Source organism: Natator depressus, chromosome 6, assembly GCF_965152275.1.
Source record: "Natator depressus isolate rNatDep1 chromosome 6, rNatDep2.hap1, whole genome shotgun sequence".
NCBI lineage: Eukaryota > Metazoa > Chordata > Testudines > Cheloniidae > Natator > Natator depressus.
The window spans coordinates 74510442-74531363 of record NC_134239.1 but is presented as its reverse complement, the minus strand read 5'-3'; the positions used below and the strand labels follow the sequence as shown (position 1 = coordinate 74531363).

Below are 20922 nucleotides of genomic sequence, written 5' to 3'. Positions count from 1 at the left end.
AGACTGAGTGGCAGTGTTTTTGACTTATCTTTCCTTCTTCTTGCTCCTAACTCCCCCCATAACATCATATTTACTTGATCCCTTCTCCACACTCTTAGAAAGATATGTCTTTCATTTTTTTTTGCAAAAATATGAAACTGTATGGCAATATGAGGCTATCCTTGTACCACTATTGATCTATTTGTTACATCCCAATTGACATTTAATGGGAGCAATCTCTATTAGAGAATCCATTACAAAATTAAGAAATAGCAGTTTTCTTTATCTTGTTGTTTTCCCTTATCATCTTGTTTACTCGCTTTGTCTCTTCTCTTTTTCATTTTTTTTCTTCCCCTTCATGTTACACATATGTAGGAGCTAACATTCATAGATTTTAAGGCTAGAAAGGATCACTGTGATCATTTACTCTGACCTCCTGTATAAACCAGGCCATAGGACTTCTCTGAATATCATGATCCAGCTTTAGGCAAGCTTGTTTGTTCACGGAATATCCAATAAACTGTTGTATGAGTTACTGGCAAGTCAGGTTAATTGCTGCCTAATGTTACACTTGGGGCACACGTAGCAAGTATTTTATTTTTAGCCATTCCTGGTCATATGTATAAAAGGAACTGCTTTAGATATCAAAAGGCCAATAGGTTGCTATATTAATATTGTAACGTAAATTGTATAGAGAGGTTACTACTGTCAATCTTTCTTTCTCGATTCTTAGTGGAAACAACAGAACAGCAGCACCCATCGCCCTGCCTATTGAGGAGGTACTTGAGACCCTGCAAGACCTGATTACTTATTTCCAGCCTCCAGAAGAAGAACTAGAACATGAAGATAAGCAAAACAAACTTCGCTCACTCAAAAACAGACAAAATTTGTTCAAAGAAGAGGTGAGGGGGGATTATTAGATTGTTTCAGCATATCCTATAACTAGCATTAATAGGAAAACAAAATGTTTGTCTTCCAGAGGCATGAATACTAGGATTTGTGTGTACATATTTGCTGTGGGTATATGTAGTAAATTGTAAAATCATATGCTATGTTGCTGTTAGCATGCACCTTTGACTGCCTCACCTGGTTGCTGTCTACTAATCCATGTCCATTTGTATTTAATCTAATATTTCATTCTTCTGAGCATCTTCAAACAAGTGTCATTATTAATGAAATCATACTGATACAAAGAAGTTATTTATTCCCTCCCCCCAAAAAAAAATTACATGAGAGGCCCAAGATGGCTTATGTTAAGTCTTGGACCAATGATGAGTTTAAGGTCTGATAGTGTGCCAACCCCTGAGGGTTAAAAACAAGAGCTTTATACTGCAGAGAAATCCCAGTTTTATGGAAGGGGATACACCACTTAATTCTAACATTGGTAGGCTCTGAGATTATTATAAAGTAATGAAAATGAGTTACAACTACAGGGGACATAAAAGGCAATAAAAAGAGGGTCTTCAATTCTAAGCAAGAGAAAGATGAAGGAAAGTATAAGTTCTGTACTTAATGGGGAAGGAGAGCAAAAAAACAGATGAGACAGAGAGACATGTTTAAAGCTTTTTATTGCTTCAGTCTTCACTAAAAAGATTAATTGTGACCAGATGCTTAACACAGTTAATATTAACAAGAGGGAAGGCTCTCATGACAGAATAGGGAATGGATACGTTAAACAATATTTGGATAAGTTAGATGTATTCATATAGATGGGGCCTGATGAAATTCACCCAAGGTTACTAGCTGAAGCTGTATCTTCACTTTCAGTAATTATTTTCAAGAACTCATGGAGAACAGGTGTGGTCCCTAAGGACTGGAGAAGAGCAAACATAGTACCAATATTCAAAACGGGGGAAAGAAGGAGCTAGGGTGTAGTGGTACTGGAACAATTTTTATAGTGTGGGTGTTGAAGGCAGAAACCATGTATTTGGGTTGTTATTACTACTTTAAGCCCCAGGGAGTGCGGCAGCAACCTCAGCTCCCCTAGTTCCAGCACCAGTGCTAGGGTGTTATAGATCAGTCAGCCTAACTTTGATATCCGGAAACATATTTGAATAAATTTTAAATGATCAATTTATTCAAAGCTAAAGGATAAAAAGCTGGTAAGTAATAGCCAACATGGATTTGTCAAGAACAAATCATGCCAAACCAACCTAATTTCCTCCTTTGACAAGGTAACCAGTCTAGTGGGAAAGGGGAAAGCAGTAGATGTGATGTATTTTGACTTCTGGAAAGCTTTTGACACATTCCCAAGTGTCAGTCTCATAACTGAACTAGGAAAACATGGTCTAGATAAAATTATGATAAGGTGAGTGCACAGCTGTTTGAAAGACTGTACTCAGAATAGTTTTTAATGGTTCACTGTCATACCGGAAGGGCATATCAAGTTGTGTTCCACAAGGGGTCTGTCCTGGATCTGGTACTATTCAATATTTTCATTAATAACTTGGATAATGGAGTGGAAAATATGTTTATAAAATTTGCAACTGGGTTGCGAACACTTTGGAGGACACAATTAGAATTCAAAATGATCTTGATAAACTGGAGAGTTGGTATGAAATCAAAAAGATGAAATTCAGTAAAGACAAGTGCAAAGTACTACACTTAGAAATGAAAAATCAAATGCACAGCTACAAAATGGGGAATAACGCTAGACAGTAGTACTGCAGAAAAAAGATCTGAGGGATCTGGAAAACAAGTGGAATGAGAGTCAGTGTGATGCTGCTGCAAAAAAGGCAAATGTCATTTTGGGATGTATTAACAGGAGTGTCAGATGTAAACACAGAGGGTAATTGTTCTTCTCTACTCAACACTAATTAGGCTTCAGCTGGAGTACTGTTTTGGCACCACACTTTAGGAAAGATGGGAACAAACTGGGAATTGTCCACATTAGAGTGACAAATAAGAGTTTTAGAAAAACCTAACTTATGAAGAAAGGTTGAAAAAATGGAGGTTTAGTGTAGGGAAGAGAAGGCCTAGGTAGGGCCTGATCAGTCTTCAAATATGTACAGGTTGTTTAAAAAATAAGTAAGGTGATCAATTGTTTCCCATGTCCATTGAGGGTAGGACAAGTAGTAATTGGCTTAGTTTGCAAGCAGGGAGATTTAGGTTAGATACTTTGAGAAACTTTTGTAACTTTCAGGGTAGTTAAGCACTTGAACAGATTACCTAGGGAAGTTCTGGGATCCCTGTCCTTGAAGGTTTATAAGAACAGATCAGACAAACACCTGCCACAGATGATCTAGGTGTACTTATTCCTGCCTTTGCATGGGGGAATGGACTAAATCAGTGGTTCTCAAACTTTTTTTTTCATGGACCACTTGAAAATTTCTGAGGGTCTTGGCGGACCACTTAGTGATCTTTCCAAATGTTGTTTGTACCATTAGCTAACTATTTTAAAGCTGTTTGGATAAAAGCACTATATAAAAAAAAACTTAATAATAATTAACTTTTTTTGTTCTACAAATAAAAGCACACAACTCATATTTTAATATCAGTAGTCTTAACTTTCTAGTGCGATGGATGTGCCCTCTCTCCCCTGCCAAAACAGCCACAGAGCTGAGGCTGGGAAGGAGGGCTGTCTCTCCCCGGCAGCCACAGCCCTGGAGCTGGGGAAAGTTGCCTCTTTCTCTGGCCGCTGCAGCCCTACACATCCCAAATTCCTCTTTTCACCCCACCGCCCCCTCCCACCTAACCTCTATTCCCCCCCATGGCCGCCACCTCACCTTACATGTGCATCTTCTCTAGGGTCCAGACACCTAATTAGTGGAGCCACGTCTGTGTGGCTCCACTAATTAGATAGGTGGCCCTTCATTCTCTCGTGTGTGGCCACCCAGGTGTGCACCTTAGAGGGAACTATCCACAGACCACCTGAATGGAGCTCGCGGACCACTGGTGGTCTACAGACCACAGTTTGAGAACCTCTGGACTAAATGAGCTCTTGAGGTCCCTTCCACTCCTACATAGCTGTGATTTTATAATATTTTTATGGATAGAAAAATCTATTTTAAGTAATATTTAGAGATGTTTAAAATACATTAGTTTTTCAGTATTATAATAACAGCTACAAATGAATTAGAATATTTATTCAGGCATTTGGACTTGTTTCTCTTGAGACAATTTTGTTGGCTTATCAAAATTCCAGCCTTTTTCTAATCACCAGGGGTTTTATGGAGTACAAATTCGTAAGTGGTATCAGTTGGTCTGACTGGAATTAGTTGTTTCCATTAATAAAAAAGGAAAGTTCTGCATCTAGAGCTGTTTCTATGTGAGTCAGATTCCATTCACAGAAAATGTAAAGAAGGTCTTTGTAAGATTGTCATGCTCTTTATTCCTTAATGTGTACAGTATTTAGATTAAACTCTCGTGGGCAAGCCAACAAAAAAAAAGCTGAGTCATTCTCAAAAGAGGATATTTATAGCTTGGATACAGAAAAATGCATGTTCAAAAAACTCTAATTTCAAGCACAATAGTTCCCCATGTGTTTAAAACAATATTGGCTTTTCAGCATGTAGCTCAGCAAATGTGTTAAAATTCAAAGGATTATGTGGATATTTTCCTCTATATCATGTCGTTTTTTAGGGAATGCTGGCACTAGTTTTGAACTGCATCGATCGCTTAAACGTCTACAACAGTGCAGCTCATTTTGCAGGAGTTGCAAGGGAGGAAAGTGGAACAGCATGGAAGGAAATTCTGAATCTCCTTTACAAATTGCTAGGTAAGTTCTCAAGCAGTCCATTGTAGTGTAAGAACTTTTTTTCCTGTCCAATGAAAAAGGACTTTTATGTGGGACATATCCTGCCATGTGAACTACATTATTTGTTTAAAAATAAAAAACTGGATACTTTCAGTACAATAGAAAAAACTAGGGCTGTTGATGAATCGCAGTTAACTCATGCGATTAGCTCAAAAAAATTAACTGCGATTAATCACACTGTTAAACAACAGAACACCAATTGAAATTTAGTAAATATTTTTGGATATTTTTCTACCATTTCAAATATATTGATTTCTATTACAACACAGAATACAAAGTGTACAGTGCTCACTTTATATTATTATTTTTATTACAAATATTTGCAGTGTAAAAAGGATAAAGAAAAGAAATAGTATTTTTCAATTCACATCATACAAGTACCGTAGTGCAATCTCTTTATCGTGAAAGTGTAACTTACAAATGTAGGGTTTTTTGTTACATTACTGCACTCAAAAACAAAAACAATTTAAAACTTTAGACCCGACGAGTCCACTCAGTCCTACTTCTTGTTCAGCCAATTGCTAAGACAAACAAGTTTGTTTACATTTATGGGAGATAGTGCTGCCTGCTTCTTATTTACAATGTCACCTAAAAGTGAGAACAGGTGTTCACATGGCACTTTTGTAGCCGGCATTGCAAGGTATTTACATGCCAGATATGCTGAACATACGTATTCCCCTTCGTGCTTCGGCCACCATTCCAGAGGACATGCCTCCATGCTGATGACGCTTGTTAAAAAAATAATGCATTAATTAAATTTGTGACTGAACTCCTTGGGGGAGACTTGCATGTCTCCTGTTCTGTTTTACCTGCATTCTGCCATATATTTCATCTTATAACAGTCTCAGATGATGACCCAGCACATGTTCATTTTAAGAACACTTTCACGGCAGATTTGACAAAACGCAAAGAAGGTACCAATGTGAGATTTTTTAAAATAGCTATGGCACTTGACCCAAGGTTTAAGAATCTGAAGTGCTGTCCAAAATCTGAGAGGGACAAGGTGTGGAGCATGCTTTCAGAAATCTTAAAAGAGCAACACTCAGATGTGGAAACTACAGAACCCGAACCACCAAAAAAGAAAATCAACCTTCTGCTGGTGGCATCTACTGAGATGATGAAAATGAATATGTGTTGGTCTGCACTGCTTTGGATTGTTATCGAGCAGAACCCATCATCAGCGTGGACGCATGACCTCTGGAATGGTGGTTGAAGCATGAAGGAACATATGAATCTTTAGCGCATCTGGCACGTAAATTTCTTGCTATGCCGGCTACAACAGTGCCATGTGAATGCCTGTTCTGACTTTCGGGTGACATTGTGAACAAAAGCTGGCAGCATTATCTCCTGCAAATTGTAACCAAACTTGTTTGTCTAAGCGATTGGCCGAAGTAGAACTGAGTGGACTCGTAGATGCGAAAGTTTTACATTGTTTTATTTTTGAATGCAGTTATTTTTTGTACATAATTTTACATTTGTAAATTCAACTTTCATGATAAAGAGATTGCACTACAGTACCTGTATTAAGTGAATTGAAAAATATTATTTTGTTTTTTACAGTGCAAATATTTCTAATAAAAATAAATATAAAGTGAGCACTGTACATTTTGTATTCTGTATTGTAATTGAAATCAATTTATTTGAAAATGTAGAAAACATCCAAAACTATTTAAATAAATGGTATTCTATTATTGTTTAACAGCATGATTAATTGTGCAATTAATCATGATTATTTTTTTTTAATCAGGCATATGAATCGCGATTAATTTTTTTAATCACTTGACAGCCCTAAAAAATCCCTCAACACCACAGCTAGAAAAGTAGAAAAATTTTAAATGCAACACACAGTGCTTGTGTGGTTTATTTATAAAATGTGTTTATGGTGTCCAAGTGGGAGTGAATTATTTTTTTAAATCAGGAAAATAGGAGAGAATATTCTCATATGTAAGATAAAGATGGGCCTATACCAATATCCAGGATCTAAAGACCATTGCATTTTGGGAACGTGTGTTTCTGGTTCCAAACCTTATGGCTTAAACCAAGCTCTAGCAAACAGACCACTGAAACATGGGTCTGTCAATGCTTCCAGAACCAAACCACCCCTATCTGCCAACAAGTCAGATCTCGATTTCCCCCCCCCCTCTCTCTCCAGAGTATTAGCTTGCCCACAAGTTAGCATAATCCCTTTTATAAGTTTGTTGGCATCCTTTCATCTGCACAAGTCTGTGGGAATTTCAGCCTATGATGTAGTTGGTTTGCAATGTCTCTGAATAGTCTGATCCAAGATTTGCATGATCTTTGGCAGTTGCTGCAAATGTATGTATCTTGGTTGGGAGCTGCTTGCTTCCTATGTACTCTTTTCTCTTCAAGCTGTAGGAGTCAGCTCTTGTCATGGACTTTGATGCCCGGATGGAGACAATGGCGCCACTTGTTACAATCACTTGCCAAAGTTTCCCATTGGTCAGGATCAATTCCAAATTCCTTCATATCTTGCTTGCACGTGTCTTTATAGTGAAGCTATAAAGCTCATGAACCGCCTTTCAGGTGCTTGTTGATCATCAGCATTAAGAAAACGGTTGTATTAGGACAGGGGTTCCACAAGATCCTTCAATTACCTTAAATGCAAACCAGCTAGAAGTAGCCCAGAATTTCAGTTATTTTGGTTCTACAGTGATCACCAACCTCTCACTGAATGAAGAACTAAATGTTCACATAGGAATATAAGAACATAAGAATGGCCCTACTGGGTCAGACCAAAGGTCCATCTAGTCCAGTATCCTGTCTTCCGACAGTGGCCAATGCCAGGTGCTTCAGAGGGAATAAACAGAATAGGTAATCACCAAGTGATGCATCCCCTGTCGCCCATTCCCAGCTTCTGGCAAACAGAGATTAGGGACACCATCCCTGCCCATCCTGGCTAATAGCCATTGATGGAACTGTCCTCCATGAAGTTATCTAATTCTTTTTTGAACCCTGTTATAGTCTTGGCTTTCACAACATCCTCAGGCTGCCACCTCCTTTAGCAGACTAACTAAAAGAGCATGGAACAACTCAAAGCTTACCATCAAGACCAAAATGCTCGTGTACCAAGCTTGTGTTCTCAGCACTCTCATGTGTGGTGGGGAAACATGGATAACTTACGCTTATCAGGAGAAAAGGTTAAACAGTTTCCACCTACTCTGTTTATGCCACATACTCAACATCAAATGACAAGATAAAGTCACCAATGCAGAGGTTCTTCAAAGGACACATTTACCAAGTGTGACAGCCCTGCTCAAGGAAAGAGGACTGCACTGGCTGGGCTATCTGAGTAGGTTGGAAGACAGATGCATACCCGAGGACATACTATATGGGGAGCTATCAGAAGGGGGGAAAAATAACCAAGCTTTGCTATAAAGACACATACAAGCGAGATCTGAAGGAATTTTAGAACAAGGACTTGTCGTATAGTGTTCTTTTTGATACATTTTTATTTTATTTTTACAAACAAAGCTATCTCTGGTGAAGAATGATGAGTAAGCTTGTGCCAAAGATTTAGAGCACAGGAAAACAAGGAGCAGATGGAGTTTTGGGGAAAGAGAAAATTCATGTTGGAGTGGAAGTGTATGCACCTCAATGAAGTCAATGGCAAACTTCCTATTGATTTCAGTAGGGTAAGGATTTTCATACCTGACATTCAGTCTAATATCACAAATTAGAAAAGAAAGTAGGAAGAGAGCAGAGAAGAAAAGAGCAACCCCAAATTCTTTATTCTTTGTAGCTCTGTAGGACTGCTGTACATCTGCCTCTCCCCCGATATCAGTCTGAAATTTTCTTTCTTAAAAAAGAATACTTGCAGTCTTCATCTATTCTGTTGTAATAAGTAACAAAATTATATAACAATTATCCACCTTATAATAAAAATCTTTGATAATCGGCTTCAGTGGGCCAATAATTAGTATGGCTATTTTTATCTTTGCTTGATGGTGTGTTTGCAAATTAGTGAGCTGTTCTGTGGGGGAGGAAATTAAGAGTTAGTTAATTTCAGTTACATTCTGAAAACAATGCAAGTTCTGTGCTGCTGAACAATAGTTATCCATTCTATAGCACCTTTTGCTCAGGAGGTGGAGCTAAAGGCCACTTATTTCACCTGGACTTGTTCCTGTACTGCAGCTGCATGGTATTTTCCCTCCTGGAGATATTTGGGGACAACTTTAGAAGTGTACAGGCCCCTTGATCATGTGCTGTATTTAATAGCTGAATTTAAGGAAGGTGGTAGTTTGTATAACTAATAATGGACTAGAGCACGGTGGGCAGATTCCCACCTTCCCAAGTGGAAGGGTAGGTGAAATGCCTCCATGATATTTTATATGCCCTCCCATCTGGACCCTACAGGGGCTTCTCCATAAGTATGGGGTCTGTAATGGGGGAAGAGGGAAACCAGGTGGGTTGTGGGGAGGATTGAGTAGGCTGGGGGTATACCTAAGCAGGGGTATGCACAGTGTCTAACGTCTGGCCCCAGACGATTCTTTGGAGAAGATAGTACAGCGCAGGCATATTCTCTTTTCCATGGAACCTCTCCCATGGGTCCCATTATACGAATGGGATTATGGAAGGGGGTTAGAGAGGGTTTGAGATAAAGATACTTCAATTGATGGACTAATGGTGTGTTCGGATATAGCAAATACTGTTTTCTAAGTACCACTATTACCAGAGTTCTGCTTTATCAAATAGATCACTAACAAACCTCAACTAATACACAACATTAAGAGTCAGAGATAGATTGTTTTAAGAGTGTATTCATTATTTAAAAGATGTCATGTTTCAAACATTTCAGTTGGGTATGTACATCCCCTAAAAAATGGGAGCAGGATGGGAGGAACAGGTTCTTGATGAATAAAAAGTAGAACAGTCAATTAATATTTTCATGGCTGCCTGTTGGTTAGTGTCAGGTGTGATGGCTTAATCAACTAGATTGATACCATCTAATTAATTTCACATAGGCTACTAAGCAGCTATCAAATGGTAACAACATTTCCTACTCACCTGGGTGGAATTTGGATTAGTAAACTAGATTCCATTACCAGTTTCCTGAGCTAAGTGGTTCATACAAAATCTAGATGGTTATCTTACTAATACAAAAATTTCAAATATATTTGGTTCATAGGACAAAGAAAGGATAATTGTGATTTTTGTTTGGTTTATCCTAGAAATTATATTAAAATATTTGTATTCAGCACTGGTTGTTAATATAAGGGTTCAACTATCATCAGTGTTATCAAACCCTTTTTTTCCAGCTGCCCTCATTCGTGGTAACAGAAATAACTGCACCCAGTTTTCCAATAACCTCGACTGGCTAATCAGTAAATTGGATAGACTAGAATCTTCCTCAGGTAAGACCAATTTTATAAAAATAGGGTGTTGCTATTGATAATTCTATTACATCCCGTAAAAAAGAAAAGTTTTGCTTGAAAAATAGTAAGCATCAGAAAACAGCTTTTCTTGCATGAAAATAAAATTAAAGCCCATCTCTCAAGTTAACAAACTGTTCTTTCATAAGTAAATCTCTCAGATTAACACTCTGTTCCTTTTTTAGCCTATCATTTTCATCTTCCTTGCCAGAGGATGTTGTGAAGGCCAAGACTATAACAGGGTTCAAAAAAGAACTAGATAAGTTCATGGAGGATAGGTCCATCAATGGCTATTAGCCAGGATGGATCACTTGATAATTACTTGTTCTATTCATTCCCTCTGGGGCACCTGGCATTGGCCACTGTTGGAAAACAGGATACTGGGCTAAATGGACCTTTGGTCTGACCCAGTATGGCCGTTCTTATGTTCCAGCCCTCCTCCGCCTTTTCCTTTGAATTTTCTTTTCCTTAATTTTCCTAGTACCATCACAAAGAACCCTGAAATAAATTATTTAATGAGGCCTGGTACAATCGTATGATTCATAGTAGTGCAAAGTGGTACCACTCCACAGCTACCAAAATAATTGCAAATAGTATAGGTGCTGTTTGTGGCTCAGTCCCAGCAAATAACACCAAGAAAATGTTATACATAAAAAACAGTTTTAAAAAAGTTTACAATAAAATACAGTCTGTTAGGAAGACTATTTCCTTCAGTGACTAGCTGAAGCAAGTTTTGTTTTTTCTGTGTGTTTTTACCAAGATTTATGTCAAGAAAATCATAAATTATAGTTTCAAGGTGCATTTTAACTTCCTGTCATAGGTAGATTTTTTTTTTAAACCAGAGAATTAAATCCAAATGTAAGTCATATCGTAGCTGGCCCTCAAAGCCTGTTGAAGATGAGTTCATTCTTTTTAGTCTGGAGATACTGAATAGACTGCAAAAGAGAGGATATGATTACTTTCCCCTTAGGATGCTCTTTTTTCTTTCCCACATTCTTAAATTGTATTCAGTTCTGCAGATTGTTTAATGTCAAAATGATTTTTGTGGCATTCATATAGGTATTTTGGAAGTATTACACTGCATCTTGATTGAAAGTCCAGAGGCTTTAAATTTGATAGCAGAGGAACATATCAAGTCTATTATTTCATTGCTGGATAAGCATGGACGCAATCACAAGGTATGATTGAGAAATATAAGACGTATTTATAATATCAAGAGTAATTTACAGAAAAAAGTGAATGAGTCTCTATAATGCCACCTGTGTGATACATAGTGTCCTTAAATATATTTTAAAAACCCACAGTGAAGAATACCTATTACATTTCTTTGCAAAAACAAAATGAAATATGTGAAATCTATAATTGCTTTTCTGTGTAGAATAAATCAGTGTGTATAGGAGACTAGGCCTTCAAAACATCCTTTCTATGCATGATCAGCACATTTGTGTCTGTTATAAATATTGATATGCAACCAAATAATGTGTCAGAATAAATAAAAAGCTACATGTAAATGTAATCTAGGACCTTGAGACTGCAAATTACTCCATATGGGTTCATGAGTCCGCCTGTGTGGAGTAACTTGCAGCCTTGGGGTCCAAGTTCACTGCTGAAGGACTTGTTCTACTGTTTTCATACATCTAAGAAGACAGAGCTCAGTCTTACAAGCCCTTACTCAGATAAGAAGTTCCATTATCTTTTTCATGTGACTATGCATGTGAGCAAGGATTGGGCTCTGAGACTTGCATAATTTAATTTTTACCATGACCAGGGATCGCATGATATGGAAGTGTATACCCTAGTGTAAATCCATGGAATTCAATAAATTATTCTGGATTTACATTGGCAAAGCCTGCCCAGAATGAGGAATGATATATTATCATTTATACTTTCAAATATACAAAAGCAGAAATAAGAATATTAAGATAATATATTTTAAGAAAAAGTAAATGAATATTTAATAAAAGCGCCTTTAAAAATATACACATCATTTAAAAGGTTTTTACTGTTACCTAAAATCTAACTCTTAAAATGTATTGAATTGGTCTTGCAGATTAATACTATCCCATGGATTGTAAACAAAGTGTCTAGTGAGGTACCACAGAGATCTTTGGTAAATCAGGTTTTATTTAATATCTTAATTAATTATCTACAACAGAGACTGAACAACATGTTAATGAAATTCACAGATGATGCTAAATAGGGAAGAGTTTTGAGCACCAGGGAGGACAGAGAAATAATCCAAAATGACCTAGAGATATTAGAAATAGGAGTAGAACACAATAAAATTCAAGTTGGAAAACTACCATCTATATTTGAAGGGAAAATTTTGAAACACAGCTATGAAGTAGATGAGAGAAAGCTGGAAAGCAATAATACTCAAGAAATAGTGGGAAGCAAAGTAGATAAGGGTATGAAATGTATTGTGGCAGCAAAGGAGGCCAAGACAATTTGTAGCTGTATCAAGAATGGCATCACATTACACAACAGAGAATAATTCTCTGGTGTGACTGCAGTTGGAATATTACATTCAGTCCTGGGAACTTTAATATCTGGATGATATTGTCAAGTTGGGGGATGATTAGAGAAGAGGAACCATGGTGTTTAGTGGGCTGGAACTTTTTACAGAGAAATATTATAAGAATTAAATATAGCATAGCTTTCTACAATATAGTATACTAAAAATATCAGAAGGTTATAAACTCCATTTAGGAAATATTTAGACCAACACAAGGTGACATAACTAGAAGTATGCAATTAAAATTAAGAAAGGGAAAAATTTAGCTGATTATCAGGAAATACTTCCTGTCAGCAAAATCTGTAATACTGTGAAATGGTCTCTTAAGAAACCCCTTCAGTTAGAACATTTAAATGTAGACTGCATAATGAATATTAAAAATACAAAAGGGAACAATTCTGCATTGACAGGAAAGTGGGCTGGATGACCTAACTGGTCTTTTCCATCTATAATGACTATGATTCTGCATCATAGGCTAATTAAAGGATTTTTTTGTTATCCTGGGAACAGTGTTTCATTTGACTGCTAGATTTGAAACTCTGTCTTGTAGTAAGAAATATCAAACAAGGAATCTCATTAACCCAACTTTATCCAAACATGAGGTTTTTAAAACATTCTTTGTGTTTGTCTGGAGTGATATTGATATTCAGGGATGAGTTCTGACAAGCAGTTTGAGGGAATTATGCAGCATGGATTGATTTAAATCGAAGTGAAATCAATGGGCTTTAGGTTCCTAATTTGCATATGTGCTTTTGAATATCCCTCTGGCATCTCTCTGTATCTTTAGGTGCCTAAACGCTTATGAAAATCTGGCCCTGTGTCCTTTGAGATTTTCAGATTGTAGATCTCATCTTGTCCCACCTTGTTTTCCTCTTCACTGATTGGAAGAAGAAAACAAGCTTTCCTGTTTTTTCAGGTCCTAATTCATTTCTCAATTTTCCCAAATTAAGAAAATGTTTTCTCTGTACCTGCAAACTAAACTAAATCAAAGTAATTAAGCCAAAATCTTCACTACACAACAGAAACACAAAGTACTTACATTTGGAAAAATGTAAAATAAACGAATTCATCCATTGTAAAGACTGAAAAATAAATAGAGATACTTATTTAATATAGTGCATGACATCAAGACATATTTACAAAGCTTGAGTTGACCTCAGAAGCTTCTCCCCCTTCTGGATACAATTAAAAGAGAAGCGCCCTTTAACTCATTAAAATTTCAGGAGGTCTTTTCGATGCACCATATTTTTGGTTCTATTTTGAATGATTTTAATAGATTATAATAAATGTAGAATTTAACATAGGTTATCATAATTTTAAATTTAACTTTAAACAGGTTTATTTTTAAAAAGAAAAATGTGTTAATTAAAAAATCTGATGTAAATTTTGTAAAAATGATCTTTTTCCTTTAAATCATTGTTTTTTTTAATCCACCCTGAAATTATGGTCATCAATTGCATGAACAGGATGTAAGCAATATACACATCCTGTTCATATTTAGTACCTCATTCTCATTTAGAGTATGTGTACCCTTCAAAAAATGTGTGTGCATAATTTGTGTTAGCTAATCCTTGTTACATAACCTGAATTAAATAGCAGTAAAGACACAACTCAGCTTTTTACTTGGGTTAAGAGCTCAAGTCAAACGTAGGCTGCCATGTAGCAGAGTTAAAAGCAGAGTTGCTGTGTCTTCACTACTATTTTAATCCAAGTTAAGAACATGGCTTTTTTTTTGCAGTCTAGACATACCCATACATTAAGGGCCCTTTACACTTCTCTGACAGCGTAAAGGGAATTTAAAGTGAATGTAAACATCAGTGGCCAGGTAGAATAAATGTAAAGATGGACTCCTTTGTCTTATGTTTTGAGACTATATTCTGAATTAGAGAAGTAAGCAGTGTCAGCTAATAATCATGAAGAAAAGCAATTCTGATAAAGAGAGACCCTTAACTATTCTCCCCCCTTACACCACACTGTTCCATTCCCCTACTCCCCTGAACCTTAAAATCTTTTACTCCAAACTCTAACTGAACATAAACTAAGTACCACAGATCTTATAGGAAGAACTATTCTTGTGAGATTTGTAATCCATCTTTAGGATTATAATCCTAAAGTGTTTTATATAGGTATAAAATCAATAGGAGCTTGTTTTAACTTATTTAATGTCAACTGTCACTGCTACAAGCTATGTTCAGTTCATATTTAACCAAAAATCTTAGAAAAATCACCAAAGTTTTCACGTTATATTTCTCCAGTCTCCTGCATATTTTGAAAGGGAATTAAATTGAGATCAGGATTGTATTGTAAACAGTTACGTTTACTTGACTGTACCCTGATCTGTTTTAGGTTCTTGATGTGCTTTGCTCTCTGTGTCTCTGTAATGGAGTTGCAGTGCGTGCCAATCAGAACTGTATCTGCGACAATCTACTCCCCCGAAGAGATTTGCTCTTGCAAACCCGTTTGATTAATGATGTGACAAGGTATAGTGCAGTGTTTGTTTTGTTGCTAAATTTGAAAATGAACAGAGCTTTAGTATTTAGTATTACTTTAAATTAAGAAAATACTCTGTTTTATTCTGGGGAGAGAAAAATTTTTATTAGCAATCACTGAAAGACATACTCTTTAGGAAGCTTTTAGATGTTAACTGTTTTTAAAAGTTTCATCATACTAACAATATAGGAAATGTTCTGGAAACTGTCTTGGAAGAGAAACTGCTTGTTGAATTCCCACTTGAAAAAAATGAAAAATGGATTATTTATATAATACCATAAGTATACAAAATACAATGCTGTATTGTAACAAGGTTGATGCAGGGCCCTCTTGGACATTGGTGAGGTTTGCAAACAAATAACAGGTCCGTTAGGGAGAAAGGATCAAGACAAAAAATAAGTCCAATACAATAGTGTAATATAGTACAAAAATTGTGTATTATATAAAAGGAATCAATATTCTTTTTCCTTCTCCATGCACACTAGCTAATAGTGTACTATTTTCAAATTAGGAAATTACTATTAAGAGGTTGATAGTTAATGATTATATATATTATTTATTAAAATTTGTACCTCTAATCTGAGCATACTTATGATATCTGGCCTAAATTTCTGAGATTTTGGAATCGGCATTTGAGGGTTTCATATCCAGGTCTCTCCACTGTTTTGGCACTTCTAGCCAACATCTCCTCAGTAATGTTATTCAGATGAGTCCCTTTCCAGTTATCAGTTGTCCAGTGGACAGCAACGTGCATGATGAGTGAGAACATCACTCTTCCATGAGAGAGTGAAACTAACTTCTCTTAGGCTGGTCCAAAGCAGGGCACTCCTGGATCAGCCTAAGAATATACAGTATGTAAGCATATTATAAAATAATTTGTTTTATTAAGGATTTTATTTCTTCATATCTCAACCCCCATCTTTTGGTATCAGGAAAATAGAAACAATATTGTTTTTTTTTTATAGGATACATTTTTCCTTCATCCATAGCACCCTGGACTTGTTTGTTATTCAGTTCAGCTAAGAATTTGGCACAATTTCTTTCTCTATCTTGTATTTATTAGTAGTATTATTTATTATGCAGACATACAAAGTCATAAAACAGATAGAATCAGTCTGGAGGGAAGTTTATATGATGTGTCTCCACATCTGAACTCAGGTGTCATATTTGCACAGTGCCAGCACATCCCTCGGCCCGTGCCGCTTCCCGCAGCCCCCATTGGCCTGGAGCAGTGAACTGTGGCCAGTGGGAGCTGTGATCGGCCAAACCTGCAGACACGGCAGGTAAACAAACCGGCTCAGCCCACCAAGGGGCTTACCCTGGCGGGCCGCGTGCCAAAGATGGCCGATTCCTGGTGTAGTGTAATGTCATATTCCAGTGTTGCAAGAAGCCAGGAATACATAGTACAAAATGTACAATCAAATGTATCTCTTCTATTCTAGCATGAGGCCAAACATATTTTTGGGGGTTGCTGAAGGCTCTGCACAGTATAAGAAGTGGTACTTTGAACTAATAATCGATCAGGTAGATGCATTTTTGACGGCGGAACCCACTCATCTACGGGTTGGCTGGGCCTCTACATCAGGTTATGCTCCTTATCCTGGAGGTGGAGAAGGATGGGGTGGCAATGGTGTTGGTGATGACCTCTACTCCTATGGTTTTGATGGCCTTCATTTGTGGTCTGGTAAGTACTCTTTAGGCATATTTTTCAATTATTCTTACCAATAACCTTCTAAAAATTAGTATTCAGGAATAATATATCCCTAAATATTACTCCCAGGTCATCATTACTCCATTGCATGATATTTTGCAATGAGCCAGATTCCACTCTCCAATGCACAGGCTGGATTATTCTGGAATTCTACCTCTATAAATGGAATCAAATTCCTAGGCCATTGTTTTTATATCTTGTCATTATCTAACCTAGTCTGTTTTCTATCTACATGGGGACATGTGGTGCACTGGATCCATGCATGGAACTCCCATTGACATAAATGGAAGTTCTAAATGCAGATCTACAGCAATATAAGGCCCTTAGTGTGCCTGAGATTAGCAGATTATTGAATTATATCGTGTGTGGGATAACAAAGAACACAAATTAATAATATTCAAGATCAGTGAATGTTACCTTACTGTGTAATCCAGTATTTCATTATGATACCACATAATGGAATTTCTGTTTTATTCAGTTAGGGTTTTTCAGCACAATTTTCTAGGTTATAAAAAAGCAGTGTTAAAAGAACTATATTCCGTTTGCAAAGTCAAGCACTCAAAAGAAAATGCCAGAATTAAGATTTCCTGTACAACCTTAATTGGCCCACTTGTATGTGCACATTGCGATATAGTCTTTCATGGCATGATCACACATTTCATTTTCACAAGACTCCTGCCTCATCCAGTATATGGGATAGACCCTGCTCACTTAAAGAGCATCTATAACATCTTTCTTGTTCTCCTTGTTCACTGTGTGGGTCATGCCTTATTTATTGTACATTATTCAAACACTGCTCAGAAGTTAGGATTATTAATTTCCTCATGGGCTTGTCTGTCATCATTAAGTGATCCATCCCATCACCCATTCCCAGCATCTGGCAAACAGAGGCTAGGGACACCATCCCTGCCCATCCTGGCTCATTATCTAGTTCTTTTTGAACCCTGTTATAGTCTTGGCCTTCACAACAACTTCTGGCAAGGAACTCCACAGGTTGACTGTGCGTTTGTGAAGAAATACTTCCTTTTGTTTGTTTTAAACCTGCTGCTTATTAATTTCATTTGGTGACCCCTAGTTCTTGTGTTATGAGAAGGAGTCAATAACACTTCCTTATTTACTTTCTCCACACCAGTCATGATTTTATAGATCTCTATCATATCCCCTTTTAGTAGTCTCTTTTCCAAGCTGAAAAGTCCCAATCTTATTAATCTCTCCTCCCATGGAAGCTGTTCCATACCCCTAATCATTTTTGTTGCCCTTTTCTGAACCTTTTCCAATTCCAAGAGATCTTTTTTTTATATGGGGCAACCACATCTGCACGCACTATTCAAGATGTGGCCGTACCATGGATTTATATAGAGGCAATATGATATTTTCTGTCATATTATCTATCCCTTTTTTAATGTTTCCCAACATTCTGTTGGCTTTTTTGACTGCCGCTGCAGATTGAGTGGATGTTTTCAGAGAATTATCCACAATGATGCCAAAATCTCTCTCTTGAGTGGTACCAGCTAATTTAGACCCCATCATTTTATATGTATAGTTGGGATTATGTTTTCGATGTGCATTACTTTGAATTTATCAACATTGAATTTCAACTGCCATTTTGTTGCCCAGTTAACCAGTTTGGTGAGATCCCTTTGTAGCTCTTCGCAGTCTGCTTTGGGTCTAACTATCTTGAGTAGTTTTATATCATCTGTAAATGTTGCCACCTCACTATTTAACCCTTTTTCCAGATAAAAGTGTTCTATAATGCTAAGGACTCTTGGAATGTTAAGTGGGGAAAAATGATATGTGATTATATAATTAAAGATTCTATCATAATGCAAACTCACAAGGGGTCTGAAATAGGGTTGCCTGTACAACCTTAATTCTGACATTTATGACCTTTTGTGTGCTTGACTTTGCAAGTTTAATAATGTTTTTTAATGTATGTTTTTGTGTGTTATATGATATAAAATACATACATGCATGCTTCCATATCCATTTTACTTTTTATGCTTCTGTCATATAAACTTATCTCAGATGGTGGAAATAATGGTGAGGAATTTTTGTGGGGATGCCCATCTTTAGAATACTGCAGGAAAAACATGTTGAATAAATTATTCCATGAAAAAATGGCAAAAAGTACCAAATAGCGTATTCAGTGAGTACTATTAAAGCAACTTTATCCTTACTTCACTGTCCTGAGTTATACTTAATGTAAATTATGAGAGTGCTTCCATTTGTATTCTGGAAAGATATAAAATCTTGGTCCAGAATGTTGTAGAGGGCAACAACTGCAGTAGATACTGCTCTTGTGAAAGCAGTTTCAGGTTTTACACAAGACTCTTGGAATAAACTGGGAGAGATGCTTTTGGGAGTGGTTAGTGCTTTGGATTCTTTTAACTAAAGATCCTAGTTAAATGCCTTAATGCCAAATGTATATTAAACCAAGCTTCTTGGTATCTTAGGACACACAAGTTAGTATTGCTGAAAAAATGTATTATTTTTAGTCCTTCAGATGTGCCAGTTTGCCTTTTTGTTGTGTTAAATATTAAAATAAAATGAGGATTTTCAAAAATGATGAAATGGGAATATGCAAGGATGATTCTTATAGCCCCAAGTGGGCAAGACAACCTCCAGATGCTCTTGATCCAGACTATAGTGACATTACCTCTTGTACACAACCTACTATCACTGAATTGTGGCCAAGTTCTCGCCCTTAGCCCTCTCAGTCTCCACCTTACAGCATGGATGTTGAATGGCTAAACCCATTGGAGAGGGGCTGCTCTCAACAGGTTCAAAATATTCTCATCAGTATCAGATAATTTTCCATTAGGGTAACTTATCTTGCAAAATGGAAGAGATTTTCTCTCTGGGCCACTTGGCTCCATCATCAAAAACACGGGTTCACAGTATCTTGGAATACACATTGCATTTGAACAAGTTAGGCCTCTGTGTGAGCTCCATAAAGGTTCATTTGGCAGCCATCTCTACATTCCACCTTCTCATTGAAGGATGTTTGCTCTTTTTGCATCCCATGGCTGGAAGATTTTTAACAGGTTTACCTGGGGGTTTATCCTCCTATTTGTTAACACATTACCCGGGATTTTAACTTGATATTGATAAGGCTCATGGGACCACTGTTTAAGCTATTGGTCTCCTGCTCTTTTCTTCAGCTGTCTGCAAAGACAATGTTCTTTTTAGTGCTAATATATGCTAGAAGAGTGGGAGAGTTGAAGGCTTCGATGGTGGGATTTCCATCTTTTATAAACATAAATTTCCTTTAAGACCTCACCCTAACTTCCTGACAAAAATGGTATTAGGTTTACGTTTGAATCAATTGATTAATCTACAGAAATTCTTTCCAAAGCCTCATAACCGTAAGGTTGAAGACACTTCACACACTAGATGTGTGACTCTTTCTATGCTGATCGGACTGTGATTATCTCCAAAACTGTTTCTATCATAAACAGAAGAGAATGAGAGGTCAGGCAGTTTCAGCACAGAGGATCCAGAAATGGATAACTCTTTGCATCACGATTTGTTATGATCTGGCTACCTCTGTGGCACTTTTAATTAACATCCGAATCATGGAAAATTATAGAGCTGCTACATGGTCTTCATGCTGCCACCAAACATTATGCTATGAGAGCTTCCAGAGCTGGTGCTGACTTTGTAAAATCTGTCCCTCTGCCTTTATTTAAGAATAATTCTAATTCCCACCACCTAAAGAATTACTGCTTGGGATCACCTGAAGTAGAATATATATGTGCACAAACAATCGAAGGAGAAGAAAATGGTATTTTAACTATACAGTAATTTGTTGTTCTTCAAGATGTGTTGTGCACATATATTTTCCATGAACCCACCTTTGTGGTCTGACATCACCGAGATACTAGTTTAAAGGAAATGGGAGGAGGTCAGGTGACTTTGCTCTTTTCATGCCTCTAGCTGAGGGCATAGATACACAGGGCACATGCACCGCCCCAAGAGGTACTGCCAGGTAAACATCTCTGAGTCAAGTGCAGTGGGTGTGCACACACCTGAAATGGAGTATATATGTGCACAACACATCTTTAAGAACAACAGTTATTGT

At 37.0% G+C, this 20922-nt stretch overlaps 1 protein-coding gene across 1 annotated transcript in view; it reads left to right on the top strand.

Annotated features, from left to right (window-relative positions):
- Positions 1-20922, top strand: part of RYR3 (ryanodine receptor 3) — a 577606-nt gene that overhangs the window by 175483 nt on the left and 381201 nt on the right. Inside the window, exons 15-20 of the mRNA XM_074955741.1 lie at positions 713-881; positions 4561-4696; positions 10012-10107; positions 11185-11303; positions 14987-15120; positions 16573-16814. Of these exons, the coding sequence (XP_074811842.1) occupies positions 713-881; positions 4561-4696; positions 10012-10107; positions 11185-11303; positions 14987-15120; positions 16573-16814 (896 nt within the window). The remainder of the gene's footprint in view (positions 1-712; positions 882-4560; positions 4697-10011; positions 10108-11184; positions 11304-14986; positions 15121-16572; positions 16815-20922) is intronic.